Source organism: Gambusia affinis, linkage group LG09 (genome assembly GCF_019740435.1).
Source record: "Gambusia affinis linkage group LG09, SWU_Gaff_1.0, whole genome shotgun sequence".
In the NCBI taxonomy this organism is placed as follows: Eukaryota; Metazoa; Chordata; class Actinopteri; order Cyprinodontiformes; family Poeciliidae; genus Gambusia; species Gambusia affinis.
In genome coordinates, this window is record NC_057876.1 from 5,151,964 (window position 1) to 5,178,050 (window position 26,087).

A 26,087-nucleotide genomic window follows, 5' to 3' on the forward strand; every position below is an offset into this window, starting at 1 on the left:
TGGATCAGATTTTTAAAATATGTTTTCCATTGATTAGATACAGTCAGTGTCTTATCTATTGACTTTATACAAGTTCCCACATTAGAGGCACAAACTATAACATCCCATATGATGCAAAATAGAATATGTGAAATGTATTGTCCTGGATTATTTCCCTGAATTACTGTAGCATTGCTGGAAATATATGAAATGTGTCTTCAAGAATTGGTGCTAAACCTACCACACAGTTGGTACGAGTGTAGTTTAGATGTATTTTAAAAGCTTTTAATGCTTTATACTTTAGGAAGAAAAATTAAAGCCACTTTAACATTGTCTTTAATTAATATTTTATATTAAAGTACTAGAAGTTGAAGTTCAGAAAGTTAGCTAAAATTCAACTAGCATCGCGTACTGTGTCACAAGCTTTGCTAGCCCTTATTTAACAGCTTTTCGAAATGCAATTTTCTTCATAGAACAACAACAGTCATTAACTTAATTGTGTATTTATTTGTTTTTTCATTATTTATTTATTTCTTTATTTTTGGTTTGTGGATAAGAGAAATGGGCCTTTTCTTGTGTCATGCTAACAAAAGCTACAACAGCAACAGGCTAGTCAGATACATGTCTGTCAACTACGTTAGCAGACTTTAGTATTATAAAAGAACTACAAGAATTATTTTCAGTTTTGTCCAGCCAAACGACATCCTTTCTTCTATGTGAAATTACGCCGTCAACCCAGAAGGCTGAATCAATCTGCCACACCAGCTACAACTCATCAGCCATGATTAGCTTGTTAACTTGGTGAAAAGCTAACACCAATTAATCAACTAGCTAATGATGACATGTCTTTTTTTCTTAATGAATAAGGGGCAAAAATTACTTAATGAAACCAAAGTAAGTTGATGCCAAGGCTTGCTTTTGCTCATGAGGTAAATCTAACCCCAAAGCTAAAACCAAAAAGTCAGAAGCAAAATAAGGCTGGGTTTAGAGAAAGCAGAAACTTGATCACAAATTTCTGCCTTCATTTAGCAAAATTTAAAATGAAAAAAGATTTATTTTTACGTTCGAATGACAATGACTATAAAAGGGAGAAACTGTCTGCAGACGTTCGGAACAAGGCTTGTGTTATGGCTGAACTGTTGAGTGTTAACCTCCATAATCTAATTTCCTCTCATTTCTTATCTTTGCTCCTCATCCTTTTATATCATAGAGAACATGTGGCATGAATGTCCGTGTTTGTTTCTGTTCGTGGTTCTGTATCTGTTTCCTTGAGACGTTATTAAGTCCCTCCAGTTGTGTGTTGTTAGGCCTGTGTGAGCTCCTAGTGTGTCCCTGTGGCATCAGACAGGAAATGATCAACCCAGCGCAGGCAGCTCACAGCAGCAGCAACAAGGGTATTCGGGATTATTTGATTCAGGTTCATGCCAAGGCTATAACATGAGAATAATACCACAAAAGCCACTGAAATTCCAAAATAATTTCAATTTACTTTGTTGGTTTTGTTGTTTGTGAGTGACGAGGTAAAGGTAGAGATCGATGATGAATCTCCTGACTTTAAGATGCTGATTGTGTAGCTGATTTGACTGTCTAATGGTAACACTGATGAAACACCCCCGCTGCCCATGGCATCTCAGCTAGCACGCTGGAATGTCCCTCCTGTTTCTATAACACACATCTTACAGTAAACACAGCTGACAAGAAGATTTCCAGAGAGACTCTGGTCCACCTAAAAACACCGAGAACCAAACATTGTCCTGTTTAAAAGGACTGCACGCTCATTCTTGTACTTTACTTTGATTTTAGCACAGTAAAAGTTGCATATATTTATGAAGGTCTGCCTGGATTACTGGTATCGAAGCATGTTAAGATTTTAAAAATGTACAACTTCAAAATCGCTAAAACATGTTATCATAGCGTTCCCTACAAAGTCCTTTTACAAGGAAAAAGTGCCAGAATGAACAGTTTTCTTTCACTTTATTTGGCATAAAATAAGCTAGCACTAACACCAAAACATCCAAGCTTATTAATTTGTCGTACCCGACTGTGTAAGCATAAATGTACATGTGCTAAAGTAAAAAAAAGAATTTTTTTTTTGGACCTAACTGTATCGAGTATAACTTCACCAGTATAATGAAACATTAGCTTCTTCTGTGAAGCTAGTGTAGCTAATGAATTGGCTTCCTGCCAGAACTGTACAGGAAGTGCTGTACAGTACAGTCAGCACTTGATTGGAAACTTTAATGTGACTCATTTGAACTTTGTGTTGAAAAAGTTAAAAACATTTAACCGTAATTCAGTTAAAAACATTTTTAAAAAACTCACTTTTCAACTCTCCTGACATTAGCTTATTCACTTTCTTTAGCATCCCAAGGTGCTCTGTGCGGAGTACACTAACCAGGTCTATCTAAACAAAGCGATCTCCTGGCTGAGTTTGAGTTTGTGTTGGAGGTTGCTGGGCATCAGCTGTTTGGACGACGCAAACATTTTAGCGTGGAGAAACAGACTTCTGGAAGCGGAGCTGAGATTCCTCTGTCGGGATGTTTGGATTGTGGAGAAGAATCGGACAGGAGATTGGATCGGATCTGGTTTTAAACATCAGTGGAACTTGAAACATTCACTTACTTTTTAAAAAAAAATAACTTTAAACTCTGCTGCCTAAAAAAGGAACACAATATTACAGTGTGAATGACTGAGTATTTATTTCAGCTAAGAGGATCTTCATCTCTGCTGCTGCTGCTGAACACAATACAACGGCTTTAATTTTATGGCTGCATCATCTTTCAGCTAATGCATCCCATGTTTCCCTGCCTTACCGCTCTCTCCTTTCATAAAGTCATCAGGGACTTAATGTAATTGTATTATAAGGTGATGCTCATCATTTCTGCCTCTGTGTCCCCTCAGCAGTGACAGCGCTGCCATGGCATCAGGATCTCCAGACGTGGCGACCAATCAGGAGCCTGCTGAGGTCCAGGAGGATTGCTCCGGTACGTACAGCTGAGAGTCTGTTTGACGTCTCAGTTTATATTTAATAGAGCCTACAAATATGCAGAGGACCGTGATTTTACTTTTAACTTTACTTTTTTTTCAACGTGAATTGAGGTTTTTCTAGGACAGCTACTGTGAAACCGAATCTGAGCGTGCAGTGAGACTGATGTGAGCGCATATATAAATCAAAGCAAACAAATTAGTTTTGTGTTCGTTTAAAGCGCTCAACTCTGATAAACTCTTTCTCTGTGCCTGCGCTCAACTCTGGCTCTCCTGTTCCTTATGTATGGAAATCCAGAAGGGCCAAAAATATTTGATGTCTCTCACATGCAAAGTACTATTTTATGTGCAAACAACTGTATTCACAACTAAATGCCAATCATAGACTTGTTTTTTTTTATCTGATCTGAGTATTTGTTGGATGAAAAAGAAGCAATAAACTAAACAATATAATAATGTGGTCTTAAAGTTTTATCTCTGTATTTTGTTGTATTATTGTGATAATGATAAACGTGACAATAAGAACCATTAAATTGTTTTTAGGCAATTGTGTGTCACATCAATTTTAGCCCCACAAACACAAATAATGCTGTTGAAAAAACATTCCCATTTCTGTTACGCTTCTTTAGGACACGCGTCACATAAAGAAGTCTGACTTGTTTCATCCTTCTTTTGAAATGTATTTGTATTTATTTTGTTGAACAAACAGTGGAGGAAATAGTAAAACTATCAAACTCAACAACAAGGGCAGTTTTGGGAGGTTTTAAACGTTAAACATCATTTATCGTGACAACGATAAATCAAAATTCTTGGCACAATAAGATATTTATCACAATAAATGCCCACCCCTACTACCAGCTCATAAAAATACGACAACACATATGAGAAATTACACAAGAAATTGCTAAGATTAAAGACAAACAAGTTTTAATATTCAACTTTGTAGCCTAGTAATATGTGGCTAAGCTTGTAAATATGTTTATTTCTTGCATTTCAGGTAGTATTTCAACATTTCTTGAGCTACTCTGTAACAAGTGAAGGTATTTGATTTTTAGAGATGGACCCAGTCAAAGTAGCTCAACCCTTTATTTCTCAAATCATCCCCCAAACTTTTAAAAGTTGCCATGCCACTGCTGTTCACTTTACCCTTTTTTTTATTTAAAAACAAATAAACTTTGGCAAATTCATACTTTGTTGTTGTCCAGCCGTGTCTCTACCAACTGTAGGCCAGTGGAGATGTTGGAACCACAAATTTAGCCATTCGTGTGATTTTTTTTTAAATCTTATTTTTAACCTGTCGTGACCACAGTTGTTACCAGAAAGGATCAGCCATTTGTCATGGGGTACAACGAAACAACGTGCAGACGGTAGATCCTCTCTCCTCCTTCAGTCTGCTGCGTGCTTTTTCCCCTCAAAGGTCACCACCTTCTCACTGAGTCAGAGTAGATCAGCTCCTTCGTTTCTGACCTTCGCGTCCATTGAATTCTCTGTGCTGCTATTCTGAGGCCTTCTATTGTTGTTTTAGAAGCTGAATGTTGGCAAATCAAGGTTTACCCAGCTTTACAGCAGCAGAGCTGCAGTGACCTTACACCAGCTTGGTGGCCTTTTTCCTGGTCTAATGATACATTATGTGGAGAATGGCTCAGTAAATGACAAGGTTGGGTGGTGCTTTCCCCCTGATATTTACTTCCTGCATGCAGAAAGGCTTCTTGTGCTTCACGTATTAATAAAACATATAACATAACACTTTATTTTGATTTTTTTTTTTTTTTATCTGTTTGAATAGGAAATGATTATTTAGTACCAAAATAAATAAGAATTTGTTCGTGGAAGGTTTCAAAAGGAAAAATACATGTAGCGCAATGCCAAATGTTCCTGGATAAAATGAGAAATGTTCACGTTTAAAATTCTATATTTGTGATTTAGCTCGGATCAGAAACGGGGCAAAAAGGATGGCGCTTGTATATAAAGAATATAATTTTTTGAAGTCGAAGGGTGGGCATTTATCGTATCGTTTATCATTTATCGCGCTAAATTTCTTATCAGAAGAATTTTGATTCATCGATGAATTCCTGTTGATGTTTTAAATCCCTCAAAACCATCTATATTGTCGAAATTATTTTTTTTTACTATTTTCTACACCTTTTATTATACATTTTTTAATTACTTACAATATAAATTCAATTTCATATATATGCTGAATACATTTGAAAATGTTTACTTTCGAGACACAAATAACAGTACGACTAGTGTCCTAAAGAATAGTATTACAAATGGAAAGGTACTTGTGTTTGTGTAGCTATAATTGCTGTGTCATGCAATCATGACACAGCCAAGAAAAAGTTTCCTAAAAATGAAGTTATAAATATTTCTTATAGTCACTTTTATCATTTTACCACAAAATATTGTGATTAAAATTTTGTCCGTATCGCCCAAATCTAGTCCAAGTCAAAAGAGTTTTCAGTCAAAAGTATTTACTTGTTGGCATTCAGAACTAAAATCTACAACTTCTGACACTAAAGCTTGGCGACAAATCAGAGTGGAAGGAACGACGTGGTGCGACGTTTGGCATTTACCTCATTTTAGGAGCAGATGAAGTTCAGGTGATTGTTTTTTCCACCACGCTCTTGAAAATTGAGTTTTTTATATGATTAAGCACTACTTTCTGTTTGTTTGTCACATAAAATCCCAATAAAATCCACTGACTTTTGTAGTTGTAACCATGACAAAATGAGAAGATAAACAGTTTGTCATTAAATGGAAGCAGTTTGTATCCGCTGATGATTCCACAGCATCGCTATAAGGAGTATTAATGTGTGTGATGGTCTGCAAGTATTAAAATGTATGTGTGTGTGTTTCTGTGTTTGTGCGTGGTTCCACCTGAACTTCTACCTGCAGCTTTCCACGGTCTGTAGTGATCTAGATGCTCTAGCGTCTGCAAGGCATTCCTCTGTAACATACCATCCTACGCCACTGTGCCACCTTTCTACAGTTAGTTGGGAAAAACTACTTTTACTCTTCTTTTTCTTCTCAGGAAAGAAGAAATCAAAGTTCCAGACGTTCAAGAAATTGTTTGCTCGGAAGAAAAGGAAAGAGCCGCAGAGCGAGGGAGCGGAGGAGGGCCTGAAGGGGAGCCAGTCGAGTGACAACGTCAGCAAAACGTCAGAGAACAACACACTGATCCCATCCGAGAAGGAGAAGGGCTCTGGGTACGATCACACACATTTAAACACTGATCCAGTTCTACTCACTGACTTTTAGCAACCACAGGGCCACGAGAAACATATTTGTCCCCATAAGGTTTTACTGGTTTTTGCTTTTTGACACACTTCAATGTTTTAGATCATGAAATCAACATTGAGTTATGTGTAAATACAAATCAAGTCATTTATTAGGGAAAAAGCTGTCCAATTCAGCCTGGCTGGGTCTGGTGTAAAGAAATTGCTCCCCCTTAAACTCATGCCGGCAACAACCGTCAGCAGTTGTTTGAGATAATTGGCAGGAAGTCGTTCTGTTCCATCATCCACATTAGCTTAAAGTTACAAACTGTTGACCAGAGACTCTCCTTTAGGTTTCCCTGGTAGAGAGCACAACTTATGGTTTCATCAAATGTCCAGAAGCGGCATAACAACCCCAGAGCATCACTCTACCACCACCATGTTGGACTGTGGAATCTAACGGGGCAAATAGTTTCCATTACCTTGTGGTTTTTTAAACAGACCCAAGAATGTTTCCCAAAAGTTTTCTGAATCAGAGATGCTTTTGGAAAATGTGACTTTTGTCTTCTTGTAAGTCCTTTAGACATTGTTCAGGTGTATTTTATGGTCTTCTGGATCAGTTTCTGAAGAGCTCCTGTGGGTTTGGTAGGATAAGCCACTGCTGGGAAAGTTCACTGGTCTCCCATGTCCCCTCTGTCTGTGGAGTCCCAAAGACTTAGAAATGGCTTTATAACACTTTACAGACTGATAGATATCAGAAGCTGCATTGATCATATAATTCTGCAATTTTACGTTTTGACAATAAATTTGCTCTGTGAAAACGCAGCAATTTTGAAAATAAACTTCCTGCTTTTTGATAAAAAGCTTCGGCATTAGCATGAGGTGTGTTTTTTTTGTTTGCATGGTTTTTTTTAGAAAAATTGGTTTATTTTTGCAAAACTGCAATGGAAACATTTCATTTCGCATCATACAAGTCACATAATCAACAACCGGACGTTGTCGCTGAGGCAAGCTACGAAGCAGGGGACAGGAAGTAGTTGGAGGATCATGGGACCACGTTCTTTATTGCATGATCAAACTTTTTCATGTGGGATTTTCTTATGTAATGGCAAGACATTTAATTATGAAACCTTGTGTTGCTGACATAACAGAATATTGACGGTTTTGCACACAGCTAGTGACTTTGTTTCCATTTTGTAGTTTGGAGTATGATGTGTGGCTTTATTAGATCTTTGCCTACTTCATGTTGCCAGAAGAGTACTATTTGAGTAACTTATTTATTTTCTTTTACATTTCAGTCTGGAAGTCTGGACTATTGAAACTGAACCAAAAAATGTGGTTAAAACAGTTAAATCCAAATTTTTCAAGCGAGACAGCAGTATTTTCATAGGAGCAAACTGATTCGAAGTGCTTTTCCCACAACCAAGTGTGATTGAAAAAATAAATAAAAAACTCAAGGCAAAGAGATAATTTTATTGGTTTATGTTAATTCAAAAGGAAACTCAATGCCACAGTTGAGATCTCGGATATTTACTACTATATCATTGTCAGTGTACCCTTGCATCTGTTGTCAAAAAAAAACAAAAAACTTCTATTTCAGAAGTTACAATCAGTTTGAAACAATGTTGTTGATTTCCCTGTAGATGACTGAAAATCCAAAATTATTTCTTACTGTTGTGTTTCTGCCCCACAGAGTTCTGCTGCCTAATTAGATTAATTTTAATATATATATTAAACAATCCAATGTGTAGAGTTGATTTAGGGGAAACTGTTTTGAGGTTCATCTCCTCGGCGGAGGCTCGGCACTTCCTGTTTTTGTCGACCAGGAGTGGAGCGTCTCTTCCTGACGACAGGTTCAGGATTTCTTTGTTTTCGCAAGCCGTGCCCACTTCCTGCCTCCGCTGACCTTTTGTCTGTCGCAGGATGTGTCTTGTTAAAAAAAATAAATACATTTTCCAATGGTCATCATAAGAAGTAACAGAAAATTGTATTGTTATAGTAGTGTTTACAGTTTTTATTTTGCTATTATAAACATTTGAAAAAAAAAAAATTATCTTTTTTTTTTCTCTTATCTGTTGTTCCTGAAGGTCTAGGATCAGTCTGGGCAACAAGGCCTTGTCACATGACTCTGTTTTCGTCTCCGACTCATCAGAAGCTAACGAGGGCCTTGGGGCGTCTCAGGACAGCATTCACGGGAAAGTTAAATCCCTGCAGGTAAATATCAACCGCTGAGTTTTACTCTTTGACCCCAGAAGCCAAAAACTTAATCAGGAGCCAGTCGATGTGGCATGTGCAGTGTCCTGTGTTCATTCTTTTTTTCCACCTTTTTTTTCCCAGAGGAATTTAATGTCAAAGACGAACTGGAAGTAGTGTGTAATTATAAAGTGAGATCTGAAAAGTGTGGTGGGCATTTATATTCAGCCCCCTTGGGTTGTGACTACAGCTCCAATTCCACAGGTCGAACTTTTGCCACATGTTTACAACTTGATCATTCTCGCTTATGAACATGTTTTGTCCAAAGAGCCATTTTACACCTCAGTTCATTAAAATAAAATTTGCTAAAAGGGCAGAGTTATGTGAAATTTACATTTGAGCCTTACATCATGTTGTAATGTTTTTCCCTCATCAAAACATACCTGAAGTGTCGCCTTGATTCTTTTATGCCTGTTTGAGGAATCTTTAAATCTCCATGGCAACCACCGAGCTGTGCCAAACACCTTGATGGACCTAGCTCCGCCTTCGACAATGAAGCTTCCAAGAACAACATTACCCCCTCAGCTCCTTCAGACTAGCCAGTTGCAATTAGCAAACACCTGGTGGAACCGTGCATTAGCTGAGCTCATTATTGGAGCCAGCTCTCAGTCACACGCTGGTAAAAACGTTATGAAAGGGTTAATAGAGGAATAATGCTATGATGGCTTCCTGAAGGCGGAGTTTCAGAAAGAGCAGGAGCTTCTTAAACACACAGGCCCAATTTCAAGGCGTTAAGTTACAAAGTCAAATTTCTTTTAAGTCATATGCAGCAATTTTGTAACAAACGAAAGTGACGTAGTTACTTGATAGTGGTATAAAATGGCATTATGTATAACACATAATACTCCCCCTTTAATGTCACGTGACCCTTTATAAAACAATTACAGGGTTTTTTTTCTTCAAAATATCTACTATAGGAATTTTTTGTTGGTGTTTCATTTCAACTTTAAGATTTCAAAACCGTATGAACTCTAGTATGAAAACCATGCATACCAGAGGTTTTCTTGCAATTTATACATATGCCCTACTTACTTGCTGATCAAAATCACAGTGAAATATATTGAAAGTTGAGGTTGTGGAGTAAGGAAGTGTGTAATTTTTTAAAGAAGTATTAACAATTTTACGTGGCACTCTGGATGAGGATGATATTCCTCTACCAAAAAGACTGCTGCTCCTTTTGATGTCCAAACAGTTATTATAGCAGAGAACAGAATGTAACAGACGGGAATAAATAATCAGAAATGACTCTAAACTCCTGTGAATTACTAGAATTCAGGTGTTTATGGCAGAAAAGGTAATCAAAGAAAAAGTAACTGGATAACAAAGAGGAAGAGGAGGAACTGAGATGAAGCACATATCCGTCTGTCACAACAGCGGTCTAAAAGGGGAAGACGTGACCTCCAGTGCAAGCGCTTTACTCAGCTACGGAGAGCAGGAATTAAGCTGCTCCTTAAGGGGATTTGCTAAAGAGGGAAACTTTTCCCTGCAGTCGAAATAAAGAGGAAGTGTTTTGGGGCCTATTTATGGACAAATAAAAAGACAGTCGATGCAGCTGGAGCTTCAGACATGAAGCCGCTCCAAAGGGTTAGTCGCAGCGATACGTCTGGCAGATGGGAGTTCAGACACAGTCATTAGCATAAACTGAGTTTAGAGAGAAAAATGATTCGATGGAGATATTCCCAGCTTAATCCTCGCTCTCAGCGGGGGCTTCCTGTTTGATGAGCGGAATTAGGTCATTCCAGAGCTAAATATAAGCACGCCATGCAAAGATCAATATCTAATGAGACGCTACAAGATAAATAGCGCGGCGCTGCCAGGTAAACACGTTCAGACTATTACCGGTGTTCTATATTTTTATATTCAGCACATCCACAAAACAAGATTACTATCCACCAAAAATGTTACCAAATCAATTGTTTTGTATCAATGTCAACTGAAATGGGACAAATACACAAAATTAAAATATCACTATTAGTCAGTGCTGGCAAATTTGTTTAGACTCTTACCTGAGTGCCAGGAAACTTCAAAAGAATTATGCTAGCAAAGCTGCTAGCGTATGTCCGATGCTAGTAGCACGTTAGCATATATCTCTGAGACCTTCGGGTGCTTTTACTAAGAGGACACAGTGAAATATACAAAATGAAAATGGCAAAACACAGAAAATCTCTTCATATTAAAGATGAACTCAATAAAAACAACAGACTTTTTTTAAGCCCAGTCTTGGTTAAAGGCAAAATTGCATGCTAATCTAGCCTTACTCCCAGATACAAACTTCTTTAGCAGCTGCGTGGTAGAATTACCTTTTAAACAGAATTAGTTGCGATATTTTAGGTATCATTTCACAATAGTTTCACATCAGTTTTCTGGAATTTTAGCCAATTTATATCAAAATGTGTTTCCAGCTGTTTTTTCCCTAGTATGTAGTTACCACAACAAAAACATTAAAATATAAATTTTCAAAACTGAATGTAGCAATGTATTTCAACTTAAGTCAAACTCAATATTAAATCAACGTTCTGTTTAAAACAACTTTACGTTTCTGAGCAAATAAAGCTAGACGAAGCAATTCTTTAACTAATATTTAAGCAGCTTTGCATGAATATTGATTTCTGAACCTTTCTAATATCTGTGTCCGTTTCTGATCATTGAAGCAGGCCTTCCAGACTTGCTCAACAAAAGCTGTATTTTCCAGTGTTTGCTTTGTGCCCAAGTAAATGAGTTCTTCAGTGCCTGACAGAGGGCAGCATGGAGATAAAAAACCTGTTTGAGTTTCTGTGATACCGACAGAACGTGCAAGAACTTTCACCCTCTGTTGCCAATGAACCCTCCGGAAAAGTCCCGCGTTGTTAATTATACTCCACACTGACTCAAAATATTACCGAAGTGTAATTATTAAACGGAAAGTGAAAACTTTGGCCATTCCTATCATCTCTAGAAAGCGAATTGACACATCTTCTATCAAATCTGCGCCTTGCAAATATTGTAGAATGGAAGGAAACTTTTTAAAAAAAAATCAAATTAGGGTCTGAAAATAGGAACATTAATTTGTATTCAGAAGCAACAGCTGGCAAAATTTCTCAAATTAGTTATTTGAGCCTCTCTGTGTGTAGTTTAAGTCTAGATCCAGGTGTTGCGTGAATAAAAACTAACAAACCGGTTTAGATCAAAGCACATAATTCGAGAAATGGACTAGTCAAAGTCCAAATCTTAAATCTAAATTAGAATCTGACACAAGACTTGAAAGAGGGGAGAAAATGAAAGTTTTTAGAACATTGAGAAAAAGAAGTGATCCCCAGAGGTGTGATTAAAAGAAGTGAATAAAAAAGTGGACTACCCTTAAATTAAAAAATAAATAAATAAATAAAAACTATGTGGTACGTTTTTTTTTTATTATTTTTTTTTTTATTTTATTCAACTTACAAGCTGCCAAAATGTGAGAAAATGTAAAAAAAGTAGAAAGTTTTTCCAAGTGCTTTGCAAGCTTCCTTCTCCTCCGTCGTTCATGATGGACGACAATCACATCCAGAACTCTGTCTGCCTGCCGGGTTTCCCAACCGTACGGCCAGCGTGAGATTTAAAGGGGAGCGGCAAAAGCAAACGGGTTGGATTAGCAGCGCTTGCTAATGGTGTCGTCTAAAAAATTTCCTTGTGAAATATAATTTCTGCTGCCTGAAAATTGAGCTGACGACCATCACAAGACCGTCAGACGGCAACAGTCTTCAGTCAGAAACCCTTTTTAGACATGCTGCGAGCTGACTGCTGCAGGAGGCCCGCAGCAACGCCGTCCACAATGAGTTTTTGGAGATGCATGGCAATATGAACTACAACATTTAATTTCCCTTTGGGATAATAAAAAAAAAATAAAAGGTAATTTTGAACTTTGCAGGCACTGCAGAGAGAAATAAAGTGTGTGATAATTACTGATGATGTTCGCTCTGCAGCTCCAGCTGAAGCAGGTCATCAGACTGGGTTCTCCTCCGTCCTTAATGTGTGTGAAGACGACCGAAGACGCCGGAGCCACGTCTGAGGACGACGGCCTGCCCTGCAGCCCGCCCGACTACACATCCCTTCATTCAGTCAAGGTAGCATACACATACACACACACACACACCACTGCAGTCTGTCTGGAGTTTTCTTTTTTTGCTCTAATATTTTTGTTTTCTTTTTGTGCTTTTCTCAGAGTAAAGCTGAGAGGTCCAGCTCCAACAGCCTGCATGGAGTCGACAGCAACGAGCAGGTAAAGAAACTCTTTAATGTTTATTAGCAGAGATGGGAAAGTACAGAAATGTAAGTAAGAGTGCAGTTAATTAGATGACGTTTTACGTCAACACGAGTGAGTTCTACTCAATCTGATTCCAGATGTAACTGAGTGAAATGCTGAAGTAAGAGCAAAAGTTCAGGTTTTGTGAACTAGTGGTTACTTAATTACATAAATGCTAGTAACCAGTTTACTAGCTTCCCATCCTTCCATCGATCGTCGACGTTTTGAACTCGTTCACACGTTTTGAACTGCTGCCGTAAGTAAAGTGAGGAACAAAAAGCTGCAGGAAGCGTCTCTGTACTGTGTGAGTGTGTCTGTGTGCGGGACGTTTCTGCTCATGTGATTACGGTGATGAACATCTCATGATCCGAGTCTGCACATTAAACTCCTGGATCTAGATAAAAGCATTCTTCATGTAAAACAAACCTCTCTCTCTCTCTCTCTCCTTCTGTCGCTTTTTCTACTTATTTTTTTTCCTCTGTTCCTGCCGCTCAGTTTTTCCCTCGATGCTTTACGACTTTGCTCTCCCGAGCGCTGGATGTGGCGAGAGGCGGCCGTCTTTCTCAGCCTTCCCGACTCCGGCTGCAGGCTCCGCCAGCAAACCGGGGCAAATGAGCTTTTAATGACGGTGAAGTTTTGGTCGTTTCAGAAGCATTTCAGCCCAATCGCGCGTTCCCAACTGGAAAGGGTTGACAAATGACTGGCTGAAAAGACGTGCTCACAAAAAACTATAAAATCAGGCCTTTAAAGGAGACTCCTCTCACAGCAGTGAGGCTCAGGATTCCAGATAAACATTTAAGATTATGTTGCCATTGAGTTACACCGCCTTGAAAAGTTTTCTTATTTTTTATTTTTAACATGTCTGATTTTCAATGTGTCTAATTGGGATTCTAGTGCTAGATACTGTTTACTGCGTCAGCCAATAGAATAACAGATGCTTCGGTGATGTCACTTCCTCTTGTTTTGGCCAACATGATGGAAGAATTATTGGATTTAGTTAAAAGCTGCAAACAGGAAGAGATTTTTTTTGTGTGTGTGTGTGTGTGTGTGTGTGTGTGTGTGTGTGTGTGCGTGTGTGTGTGTGCGTGCGTGTGTGTGTGTGTGAAGAGGATGGCGTTTGAAACTGATCAAAAATATTCAAACTCCTAATTTTGAATATTTCCCACAGATTTTCTATTTGTGAAAAAGTAGAAAACAATGAAATAAATTGAGGTTTGTAGTTATGAGGTGTTTGACTGACTAGTTCCAGATCCGTTTCATGTTTCTTGAAAATCACGTCAATATCAGCGTCTGCATGTTTGTCCCTCAGCAATCTGAGATTTAAAAACAAGCAAAATCATTCCTAATAACTGGACCATTAATCAATGTGTTTGATGTTTATATGTTTGATGATTTGAATGATTGCATTGGAAAAAATCTATTGTTTGTTGCTTGTTTCATATTGGCACTTTGAAGTGCCTTGTTGCTGAAATGTGCTCTACAAATAAACTGGACTATTGTGATGGTTTGCCTAAAGCAAATGAAAAAAAAAGAAAAAGAAACTTTTATTATTATTATTATTCAGATGATTTTTCCAGGTAAAAACAGACTCCTGGAAACAAGTTTGTAATAAGTTAAATACACAACCCAGGCCATTTGAAGCCCCAAACATCCAGCTACGTGCTGCTTAGCATTAGCCGTCAGGTAGCTAGCAGCTGCTGGAGGAGGAGAGGAACTTTCTGCATGCGGTGAGCTTAAAGAAAATCTCCAACAAGCGGAGTTCGGACTGATTTGATCCATATTGTGAGTTCTCCGTGATCCCTGTGTGAAATGTTTCTGCGTTTTCTCCCCGTCATGCGCGGGTTCTGTTTGGATTCCTCCCACAGCACAGAAATATGCACGCAATGCTAACTGGTTCCTTTCAAAAACCATTAAGAGTGCGAGTGTACCGGCGCCGCTGTTTGTGCTGTTTCTGTCTCTGTGTGGCGGGTATAGACAATACATGAACATATGATCCATAATTTTATATTTGCACTATGTGGGGAAAAAAATCTATAAATATAAATGAATAGAATGGCTAATTGCCAATTACAATTTACATTTAACAACATGTATGTGTATCTTTAGCCGTGTTTATTTACATTTTAACATAAATCGTTGGATCTGATGTTTCTGAAATGCATCAACTCTCATTTAAGAACTGCATTTGTTTCAGTTCATGCATTCCTAAAGAGCACAGCGCCGTAAATAACCATCATGTGCTGACGCGATGATGCTGCTTGTTGTGTTCATATGTGCTTCTGTTCAAACCGATTCTCAAGCTGCTCCTCTGACCTTAAATGGAAGTGTGCAAGTTGACCTCTTCTTTCTCTGCATGTCACATTTCTCTCTCTCTCTCTCTGTCTCTCTTTTCCTTCTTCCTGCTTCTGACTCTTCTTCTCTCGCTTCCAGCCGCACTGACCTACTGTATGCGTGTCTGTGTGTTCGGGGTGCATTCCGATGGTTAGCTCTGCAGTCAGCGTGTCTGCTTTTAGTTACAGCGCTCCGATTCGACACACCCCCTCACCTCACGCCGTCATGTTTCTATCGAGGCTGCTTTACGTTTTTGCCTCAATGCTAACCGCAGCTTAGAGACCCTAAAGTACCTCTGACTTAAAAACAAAACAGGATTGTGTTAGTGTGGCCTGATTTTGGCTAACCCAACATTTTTCTACATTACTCTGAAGGTTGTTGTTTTTTGTTTTTGCTGACTATGTGGATGGAGTTGTCTGAGCTCAGCAGGATAAAGGGGTTTCCCCCTGAAGTGTAGTCCAAAAACATCAAGCGGCTCCTTTCTCTTACTGGGAAAGTGAAGCTTCTGTCAATAAGTTATGTGGGAAACACTTTGCTGAAACCTTCTGCCTCCTTCCCCCTGCCAGCTGTCCGTCAGAGCTGTGAGCCCCCCCGCGATTCCCGGGGACTTCAGCCAGCCGGCCAGTCCCTTCGCCTGCCTGGATAACTCTGCTGCCAAGCACAAGCTGGGCCTGAGAAACAAGGCCTGCAACAGGAGGAAACCCGCCCGTGTAAGACAACCACACACATCCTCCAGTCACATGACCCAGAAGGCTCTAGGTTTGGTATATATATTTATATTTTAATAATTGTTATTTATTTTCCTGTTTGTGGTGACGAGCAGGGCCTGGTTCCTGGGCTGGAGTCAGTTTTGGTGTCCCGTCCAGCTCAGAATAATTATTTTACTAATGAAAATTATGGTACATTAATGTGCAGTCCTCCATCTCAGCGCTTGTGAACCGATGAGTGGTAGGTTTAACACACTCCCTGGTCAGTAGCTCCGTGCTGTTTCCCAGGAAACCTACTATAACATCAGATTTTCCAAATACTTGATTATCGTTTGGATCATCAAAATCTTAAAAACACAATTCAACTTGTCTAGTATTGAATTGTGAGTTTTAGAAAACACGAACACATTCAAAAAAGAAAAATCTTTTCTGGCCTCTCAAATAATCGGGGCCCTGGGCTCCAGCCCCTGAAAGTTCTTTCTAAAGTCTGTTCCAGGTGACAAACATGGAAACGCTTCAATCGGTGAAGTTGAAGGTTTTGACAAAAAAGTTGATATGATTATTTAAACAGGGTGTCTGCACATCTTTAAAAACTGTTAATTAAGCTAAAATTAATGCCTTAAATTCATAAAAACAATGGCAGTTGGCCTGAAATACATTAATCCCAGGTCTTAAATGTTGATGTGGTGGGAGTTTTCTGTCAGGCAAATGTTTGAGTCGCATTCAGACGTCATTCTGTTTTTGACTGGGGGCAGTTGAAGCTACCGCTAACTAGCTGCTAATATACACTTGCTAGCTAGGTAGCTTTTTAGCATCCATCATGGGTAAAAGTGTGAATTTATCGCCAGCTGGCTGGACAACGTTCATCTTCACCACTGTAGCCATCCCATATAGTGCTATGTGCGTTCTGTGTAAGAAAAGCTTGGCAGTGCTACTATATAAAATATGTCATTTTCTTTTGTTCATTTTTGTCATAGTACTGTCCTTAATTCATAATGGTCTTAAAAAGCCTTAAATTTGAAGGGACCCTGTTTAAACCCTGTGTTTCTGCCAGTCACTGAAACACAAATGTGTAAAATAAAAGTTTTGTTTGTTTATCATGTAAGTATAAAAATACACACAAGACAAGAAAATACACACTGGGATCATTTGTACATGACAAGACTGTATTTTAGCAAATATGTTTTACTTCTCTCACACTTTTATAAACCTGCTCAGGTCTATCATGCTAATGCTAGCATGGATGCGAACATTTAGCTTTAGCTGAATTACTTTGATTTCTGTCCTCTTAGCAATACTGATATAATCTTTTTCACCTGTTATTTCTGCTGCTTTACATTTTTTTAATGCTGGTACTTTTTATTTTAGGTGTAAAATGTATGTAGCGTTAAGATGCTAACGTCCCGTCCCCGTTCAGGTCTTAGTTAGCTTGGAGGCTAGCTCTTTTGTTTTCTTTTGATTAGGAGTCCTACTTGCTACCTTATGTGATTTTTTTTTTCCAGTCATAATTGTGGGAACCAATCAGTCCTACAAAAAAAAAACAGATTGTACAGAAGGATTTATTGTATGCAAATATTTAAGTAATCTCACTGTGTCTGCAGTGCACAGTTAGAAAATATATAAGCTAAACTCCCAGAACGTACACCTAACCTGGCCTAAATCTTAAGTCTTGTTCTTCTGAGGACGTTTTTGTTGACGTCCTCAGCCCGTTGTACGGTAAGTAGCAGCTGATGACGACGCGTTATGTCTGTGCAGCGCCTGGAGTTGAAAACAGAGGGCGACTCTGCGGTGGAGGAGGAGCTGACGGTGTCTCTGACGGCAGCAGACGTTACGGAGGAGCAGCAGAAGGCAGAAGGTTCATTGATCACTCAACACATTTCATTAAGACACACAGGAGTTTCTGAAGGCCAATAGCAAATTTTAATTGTCACTTTTTTTATTTATTAGCTTTTTTTTTTCTTTCCGCATCTGAAGTAGAACCTGAAGGGAACTTTAGGTAGTGATGGTGTTTTTGTTTTGTTGTTTCTTTGTTTTGCTTTGATTATTAGTTTTTTTGTTTTGTTTTGTTTTTTGTTTTTTTTTTACTTTTGTCAGTGTGTTTTCCTATGTCAAGTTAACCATGACTCTTAGGAACTCTTTTCTGTCTGTGACTCAGTCGAAAGTCGGGATCAGCTGAAAGCGGAAACCGAACAGGAGGAGGACGAAGAGGACAAACCCCAAAAAGATTCCCCAGCCTTCCCGCTCGGGGCCAACGAGGGAGAAGATGATGCGGAATCTGAACAGGATGTTTCTCACGCCCCGGACGCTTCCTGTCCTCTAGAGTCCAGACTCTCTGAGGAGAAAGAGGAGGAGGAAGATGAGGAAGAGCAGGACGTCTCAGTTGATAGGCACGCTCCCTCCTCCAGCTCCACATCCTCCTCCTTGGACAGTCCCAGGTGCTCCCCCATCATTTCCTCCTTCATCTTCTCCTTTCTGTGTATTTTTCTTTTAAACCTCCTCTACTCAAATTAAACCTGTTGATTTTCTAGCGTCTCACCAGAGCCCCCTGCTGGTCAGACGGAGCACCTGACCGGCCTCGTCCACTCTGAGAGTGACTCTTCGTCGGGGGAAGAAGAAAACGTCGAGGAGAGGAGCTCTCTCTTGGAGGAGGTGCTGAGCTCCTTGAAGAACTCTCACTCGCCCGATGTGGAGGTCAGCGGCGTTGTCATGGAGACAGAGGAGTCGGAGGATGAGGCAGTGGAAGTTGACGAGAGGAAGGAAGAGGAGGATCCCGCTGGTTGTGAGGAACCCGCCTTGAGCCCTGACACGTCTGATCGGATTGCCCAGGAGGTAGAGGAGGTTCTTCCTCAGTCTCTACAGGAGGAAGAGGAGGTTCTTCCTCAGTCTCTACAGGAGGAAGAGGAGGTTCTTCCTCAGTCTCTACAGGAGGAAGAGGAGGTTCTTCCTCAGTCTCTACAGGAGGAAGAGGTCGCTGTAGAAGAAGAAGAAGAAGAAGAAGAAGAAGAAGAAGAAGCAAAAAGCATAGAGGAAGAACCTGAGGAGGACAAAGTTTTGGAGCGATTCATTCAACACACTGTATGTCTTTATGTCTTTTTGAATACTGTCAATAATAGTTTTCCAATTATTTTTATTGCTTAATTTTCAGCTTCACATTTGAATAATTTATAAACATAAAAAACAAACACTTTAAAAAGCCAGAAAGTTTGACGTTTCACAGATACTTGATGTTTTTTTTGCTTTTAATGGACTACAGGAACAGGATAAATCTGAAAGAAATTAATGAAAACGACGTACCTGGATATATATAGAAGATCAGCTTATCATTAATAAACGATAGTGGGGCCAGAAATCCTCTGAAACATAAAGCACTTTACAAAATCTGATGAAAACTTGGAGGATGACGATTGGCTGTTGGTTCTACCCAAACTCCATTGAGCAATTAGTCAAAGCCCAGGATGTTGTTGTGGCTACAAGTTGTTTTTTTTAAAGCTGCGGTATGTAACTTTTATTTAAAGACAAACAAAACATTTTTTTTTACATATTTGCAAAAACTGTTACAATGTTGTGACAGTTTAGACATATGACAGATGATCTGTGAAAACAAATCAAACTCCTCCACTTCTTCCCAACTCCAGTATTTCTACCAGTAAAAATGTTGCGGCCCTAGTCAGAAACAACCAATCAGAGCAAGGAGGTGGGTCCTAGCGCTGTCAATCGCTGCTGTGTACACGTTGCTCAATGTGCTAATAGTGGAGAAACAACTCGCCATTACCGGAAAATCGTCTATCTGTCATCATTGGTGGCTATGCTAACTAGCATTAGCATTCATGGCAGGCTAGCTGTCGGGAAGAAGCTGTAGCGTAGCATTTAGTGCTGAGAGAAGACAAAGGGTTTTTTCCCAGATTATGTGTCTCATATTGTATTCTATACAGTGACAGTTTTGATAAATATGTATTTGTTATAGAAGTTACATAATGTAGCTTCATATGCTAACCTTTCTTTGTTTGTGGGCTTTAACCAAAACCACACTTTGTCATCGGCAAATGTATAACACAAACTAAAGATTCAGGAAGAAATAGTACCGTTGAAAAACTCCTAAGTTCCTCTAACAATGTTCAACAGTGTACATCATTTTCACACTCGTATTTTCTAGGAGGAGGAGGAAGTTGAATCGGAGGAAGAAATCAAACAAACCATCAACCAGGAAGAAGTGGAGGAAGAACGGGATAGCGGCGAGGAGGAGGAAGTGGAGGAGGAGGGGGTGGAGTTAAAGGAGGAGCCAGAAGCTGTTGAGGAGAAATGGGAGAACGAGGTTGAAGAAAGGGAGGAAGGAAGCTGTGTCGAGGTGGAGGAGGTGAGAGATGAAGAAGAGGCAGAGGAGGAAGCAAAATGGGATGAAGAGGAATTGTTGACGGAGGGGATCCCTGACGCTGAAGACGAGGAGGATCCGACTGCCTCGTCTATTCAAGAGGAAGGCGATGGAGATGATGATACCCCAGAGATGGATGATCAAATAGTTCCCAAAGTGAACGAAGAGCAGGAAGTTTTAAATAAGAACTCTGGAGCTGAGGAAGAGGAAGAGGAAGAGCTCCAGGATCGTAAATCAGAAGACGTGGAAAGACGTCACAATGAAAATCAGAGTGGAGATGACGTGGAATTGGGAAAAGACGGAACAAGTCCCCTCATGGAGGAGAAGGAAGCTGAAGCCGAGGAAGAAGGCCGTGTTTCCTCCAGACTTCCTCCACTGATCCAGGCGGAGTCACGCTCTGTTTCCTGTTCAGATCAGAGTCCCACCAGTTCCCCCAGTAAGACCAGCACCTTACACATCCATCTGGCCTCCCCCACCTCAGAGAAACCCAGCTCTCCGCTCCGGCTCTCTGATATAACAGAGCCACTTTCCCCCGCCGAGGAACCCACAGAGTTTAACGTGACAGAGCGGATAGAAGAAGTGCAAAAACCAGAAGAAGAAGAAGAGAAGCAATCAGCACCAGAACAAGGTGATTCCTCCGGGCAGGAAGCGCCGTCAACACCGACGGATCAAAGCAAAGTCCGCTTTACCGTCGCCCCGGCGTGGCAGCGGCTACAGAGCCACCCCACCTCCCCGTCTGCCACTCCGGCGCTCTGGGACGGCAGCGCCGAGGTGGAGGCAGCGGACCCGAAGGAACGGGACGTGAAAGCAGAACCCGGCAGCCCAGCCGAGGTGGAATCGAGTCCGGTCAGAGGGAGGAGTTCAGGGAGCTTCACCGCCAAACCGCAGAGCTACGCAGCGTCCGCTCCAACTGAGGCTCATACCGCACCGCCGGGGAGAACATCAGGTGAGAACACCAGGGCTTTAAAGTAGTAGCCATGGTACCTACACAAGAAAACACAAAGTTCTGAATATGTATGAAGTTACAGCCTAGAGCAGAGATGACCAAACTTTTTGCCATTAGGGTCCTAGCTCTAGGGCCACATTTAGTTTCTATTTAAACTGAAAAGCTGAGCCGGACCTTTTTTTGTTTTGTTTTTTTTGTTTTTGGACTGGGCACCAAAACTGGTTCTAGCCCAAGGCCCCTTATTCTTCTAATCCGGCCCTGCTGAAAATATACTTTTTTTTCTTTTTCTTTTTTTTTAAGACATTTGTGGTTTTTATCTCCTCAATGAAATACTAAATAGACAATATTTTAAGTAGTCTAAATGTTGTAGAAAGGGAATATGTCAATTATTGTTGAGCTAAAATATGAACAAGGTCTTTCACGGTTGCTGTGTTAAATGACAAGTAAACATTTTCTAGGACTTTGTGGGGGGGTTTACTCCTTGTTGCTTCTTTTTTCTTTCTTTTTTGTAATAATACCTGGCAATAATGGTTGCATAGCACGTACTCGTTTTATCAAAGTGTAATCAGTGAAAACAGAAACATTGTTGATAAAAGAAAAACACTTTGTCCCGTACCTATTGAAAACCCAGAATTCAGTTACTCAGAAAATTAGGATATTACATAACATAAATTCAAATAAAAGTCTTTTTTATTTAATTTTTTATTTTATTTTCTACGATCTACGTCACATGTGCCAAACATGAGGCCCGGGGACCAAATGTGTCCCGCTGTAGCTTTTTATGAGCTCCACACAGAAAGAACCTTAAAAAAAACCTTGAATATTATTTATCAATCAAATCAAAGCAGTTTTTATCTGAATAGTTCCAAACTACAGCAGTGTGAAAAAAGGTTTAATATTATTTAATATAATAATGCTATATTAAATAATATTGTTATTTAATATAATAGAAGAAGTGCCCTTTGAATACTTGTTTCTATTTTAACAGTTTAGCAAGTTTTATCATTAAATTTATTCACATGGACAATCATAATCTTTATATTTCCCAATATGAAAATGAGTTTGACACCCCTATGGATAAGAATCTTGACTCAACATCATTGACTGAAGTTATCGGAAGGTTTGGTGGAAGGAAAAAGTATGGTCGAGTTGTCGTCAGCCAGCCATTTACCATCTCTAAAGCCACAGAAAAGCAGAGTTAGTTTCTCTAACTCCTGTTTGCTGGGAGTGACTCTAACCTGTTCACGCCGCTGCCTGCAGAGAGCGCTGCGGAGGCGGAGGCCGGCCCAGACAGTCCGTTTGGGGTCCGGCTGAGGAAGACGTCAGCTCTGCTCCGGTTCGGCTCAGAAGAGGTCGAATCAGAGGTAGGCAAACACAAAGCAGGAAGTAGAATCCCACGCAAACATTCCACTTTAAACTCGTTTGTCATCCAGCCTCAAGTCGAGTCGCCGACACAATCGCCCTCCGCCAAAGCCGAGTCACCCCAGCCAATCAGCGCCAAGCCCCCTGCGAGCCATTCAATCGGCAACAAGCCCGCTCTGCCTAGGAAACCGGAGGTCCACGGAGACGCCGGAGCCAAACCGAGACGCATCTCAGGTCTGCGCCGCCGACCCGTCCCGCACCGTCCGCACGAGTCGGTGATCTGACGCCGTCAATCTGCTGTGTTGTGTCCCTTCAGAACCGGCCGCAGCCCGAAGTGCGCCCGGCGGGTCCGATGCCCCCAGCTGGATCTCTGTGGCCAAACAGAAACAGAAGGTTTACAAAGAAACCCCGCTCAATGAAATCACAGTCAAGATGGTAATCCTTTTATTTAATTTTTTTGTACAGTATTAATACATGTAGCACATTAACATTGTGTTAATGTTTCATCAGGAGGAGCAGGAGAGGAAGCCGGCGTTGCCTCCAAGCAGGGAGCAGAGCAGCAGCAAACCGCTTGAACCCAGCAGAGGTCAGCACCTGCAAAACGCTGCGATATACAGGAAGCATGCAGTAGAGCTCAAGTAAACAAAAGTTGTTCTTATGGACGTGGATTCTCACTGGAGCAACACTGCCCCCACGTGGCCAAAGTCAGCTACTGGAAAACAGACCAAAGACTAGCCGTACTCGAGACGTACCATGATTATGTCCAAGTTGAAATCTACAAACAACTACAGTATTTTCTGGACTACGTGTTGCTCCAAAGTTTAAAAAATGCGACAGAAAGAGGGGAAAAAACATATTCAGGACTCACTTGAGTAAATGTCACATTTAGGTTTCAAAACTATTCTCTGTGCTTGCTGCCGCCTAGTCGTACAATATAAAAAACACAAAAACAAAATCATTGAATTTAGATAAATATGGGAAACCTAAGAAGTAAGAAATCCACATATACGCCCAAAAGTAGCAAACCTAAATTTTAAAAACTTTTAAGATGTTTTATTATTTTTAAAGGTTAAAGTTTCACACCTAAATAGCTAAATTCATCCAGATTTTTTATTTTAATCCCCATTTATACAAATGTCTACTATTTAAAATGAAGTCATTCCATCTGTCTTTCCTGTATTTAATGTGAGATTGGATTTTTGGATTTTCGTCTATATTCTGCTGATGTCGAAGAAACACAATTTTGCAATTCTGTTTTGTCTATTGAAGTAAAGAAAGAAATTAAAATCACGTGAATAAGCTTGTTCACACGATAAGTTCTTAAAAATCATGGTAGGGACAGATGTAAATAATTGCATGAGATATATTCACAATTCAGCCGTGGCGCTGGCGCTCACCATCTCCATCAGAGAAGATGACGGAGTCTATTTCAGATGTTAGTGACAAGCCCCGCCTACTGGGACCGTCTACGTATGCTGTGCTTAGGGGAAATTGTAGTCGGCCATTTTAAAGAACAGCTGTGAATTCAGCATGTTGGAATAACACGTAATTTTTTGTGAGCTGTGCTATGATGTGAGACCTCTGGAGGAGCTGCATGTCATCCGAAAAAAATTTAATCAAACCGTCATCATACTACCGCTTCCCGTTGTCTTCTTTGTCGTTTTCACCAGTAGTAACATCCAGTTGTTGATCACATGATTCGTGTGACGCGATTAAACTGTTTCCATTGCCATTTGAGAAATAAACCAATTTGACACGGCCGAAAACCACCTCACTGTAGCGCAAAATCTTTTTTCAAAATCAGTGTGTTTCCATTAACCGAAGCTCTTTTTCAGAATTCCAATGAGCGTAACTGTGGTCAATGGAAACGCAGCTAGTGTCACCTGCATACATAATAACTGAGTCTAAATTCTCTTTTTGATTGTTTGTGTTTTTTTCTCAGTGTCGGTAGAAAAGGAGACCAGAAGAACTTTCTCTGTTCCAACTCCAGTGCCGCCTCAGCCCCCGAAGACTCCGCTCCAAAAGCCGCAGGCACCACCCACCCCAGCGAAACCCTCGCCCCGACCGGACTCGCCCCGACCGGACTCGCCCCGACCGGACTCGCCCCGCTCCTCCCCTTTAAGTCCCCCGCCGGTTCTCTCCAAAATACCGCCGGTCGCCTTGCCGAGGACTGTCCCGGAAAAGGCTGCCTCCAGGCAGGCTGCGCCCCCACAGCGGGGCTCGCCTCCCGCCACTCTGCCCCAGAATGAGCCCCCCTGGATGGCGCTCGCCAAGAAGAAGGCCAAAGCCTGGAGCGAGATGCCGCAGATCGTCCAGTGACGGCTCCCGGTGGTCATGACCCAAAGAAAGTTTTTGGGTGTCAAAACGTAAAAACTATAAAGCGCCGCACTGCGTTTGCACGTTGTATCGCCGGCTTCGGGCTTTCTGATTGGTCTCTGACGTGCAGTCCTACAGCTACAAACAGCTCTTTTTGCTCTGCCTCCACATGTTCTGCAGCCACGTCTGTCTGAATCACAGCAGTAAATGTATCCATATTTCTCTCAGTCTCTATTATTATTAAATAAGGTGCCTAAATCAGACACATTTTCATGTAACAGGTGGCACCATTAGGTGGCAGTGCAAAAACTGTAAAACAAAACACAAAAATTGTTAAATTCTTATTAAATCATTTTAATCAAATCAACCTAAAACACATTAAAACACTGCCTACCTGTGTTGCTTAAATCAACACTCCCAGCTCAAACCGTGGAGTAGCCGATCTGGTGTAACCCTGACAAAAATATAAAACAATATATAAACATACAATTAGTTTTTTATTTAAAAAAAACCAAGTATAAAACCTACCTGCGGCGTCGAACAACCACGCCCAGGTAATGATACCATCCAAACACCCTCAGCAATCAACTCCACAGCCAGCAAACACCCAACACACAGCTGGTCTGACACACAGGAAATTGATACTTTGCCACCATCCTTACAGCTTCCCTTTTATGGAGGCTCAAACAATAGAAAGAGCGACACCTAATGGTGCCACCTGTTACATTCCTCCCCACCGTTATGCATCGGCGACCCGACGATGTACCTAACAAAAAAAAAAACTGTTAACCAAAAACAGAATCATTTCTTCTGTACAGAACAGGGCAGCCTGTAAGGGTTGGAATGCTGCCCTGCAGTTTTCTGTGCTGACCTCCTAAGCTCTGGAATGATGGCTGTATCAACCTCCTGTGTGGTTTCTTGGTCAGAAAGAGGCTGAACATCAGAAGTTGCATCTGCAGAAATGCCAACCTCACCATTCTCAGCATCTGACTGAACCTCAGATTCAGGCAAATCCACCATCTCATCTCCCACACTAACATTTGTCTGTGCATCCTCCAAACCATTTTCTTGACAGTCGTCCACATCACCGTTTTCAGGGATACTTCTAAGCTCATTCCTGTGAACCTGACGAAGAGGTCCTTCCTGACCCACAGGCGCTATGGAGTACACCACCCCTTGATCAGGAGGTGGGCGAACTACTCTATAGGGAGTTGAGTTATAAAAATCCTGAATCTTACTACGACCCCTGACTGAGTGGTTCCTTGTATATACCAAGTCTCCCTCCTGGAAACCTGGAGCAACATCCACATTCTGATTTTTTTGGGCTACTCGACACTCTACTCTCTGATGTACCATTTCA

At 40.6% G+C, this 26,087-nt stretch overlaps 1 protein-coding gene across 11 annotated transcripts in view; it reads left to right on the forward strand.

The window, feature by feature from the left end:
* Positions 1–26,087, forward strand: part of zgc:66433 (uncharacterized protein LOC321250 homolog) — a 57,059-nt gene that overhangs the window by 25,110 nt on the left and 5,862 nt on the right. For 7 of the 11 annotated variants that reach the window (XM_044127380.1, XM_044127382.1, XM_044127390.1 and 4 more), the window contains 15 exons: positions 2,881–2,963; positions 5,999–6,173; positions 8,270–8,396; positions 12,377–12,517; positions 12,616–12,672; positions 15,594–15,737; positions 17,490–17,589; positions 17,890–18,169; positions 18,263–18,809; positions 19,888–21,049; positions 22,310–22,413; positions 22,483–22,645; positions 22,728–22,846; positions 22,922–22,997; positions 24,354–25,001. In XM_044127380.1, the coding sequence (XP_043983315.1) occupies positions 2,881–2,963; positions 5,999–6,173; positions 8,270–8,396; positions 12,377–12,517; positions 12,616–12,672; positions 15,594–15,737; positions 17,490–17,589; positions 17,890–18,169; positions 18,263–18,809; positions 19,888–21,049; positions 22,310–22,413; positions 22,483–22,645; positions 22,728–22,846; positions 22,922–22,997; positions 24,354–24,730 (3,655 nt within the window). In that variant the 3' untranslated portion in view covers positions 24,731–25,001. The remainder of the gene's footprint in view (positions 1–2,880; positions 2,964–5,998; positions 6,174–8,269; positions 8,397–12,376; positions 12,518–12,615; positions 12,673–15,593; positions 15,738–17,489; positions 17,590–17,889; positions 18,170–18,262; positions 18,810–19,887; positions 21,050–22,309; positions 22,414–22,482; positions 22,646–22,727; positions 22,847–22,921; positions 22,998–24,353; positions 25,002–26,087) is intronic. The other 4 variants (XM_044127381.1, XM_044127388.1, XM_044127389.1 and 1 more) reach the window with 3 other exon arrangements.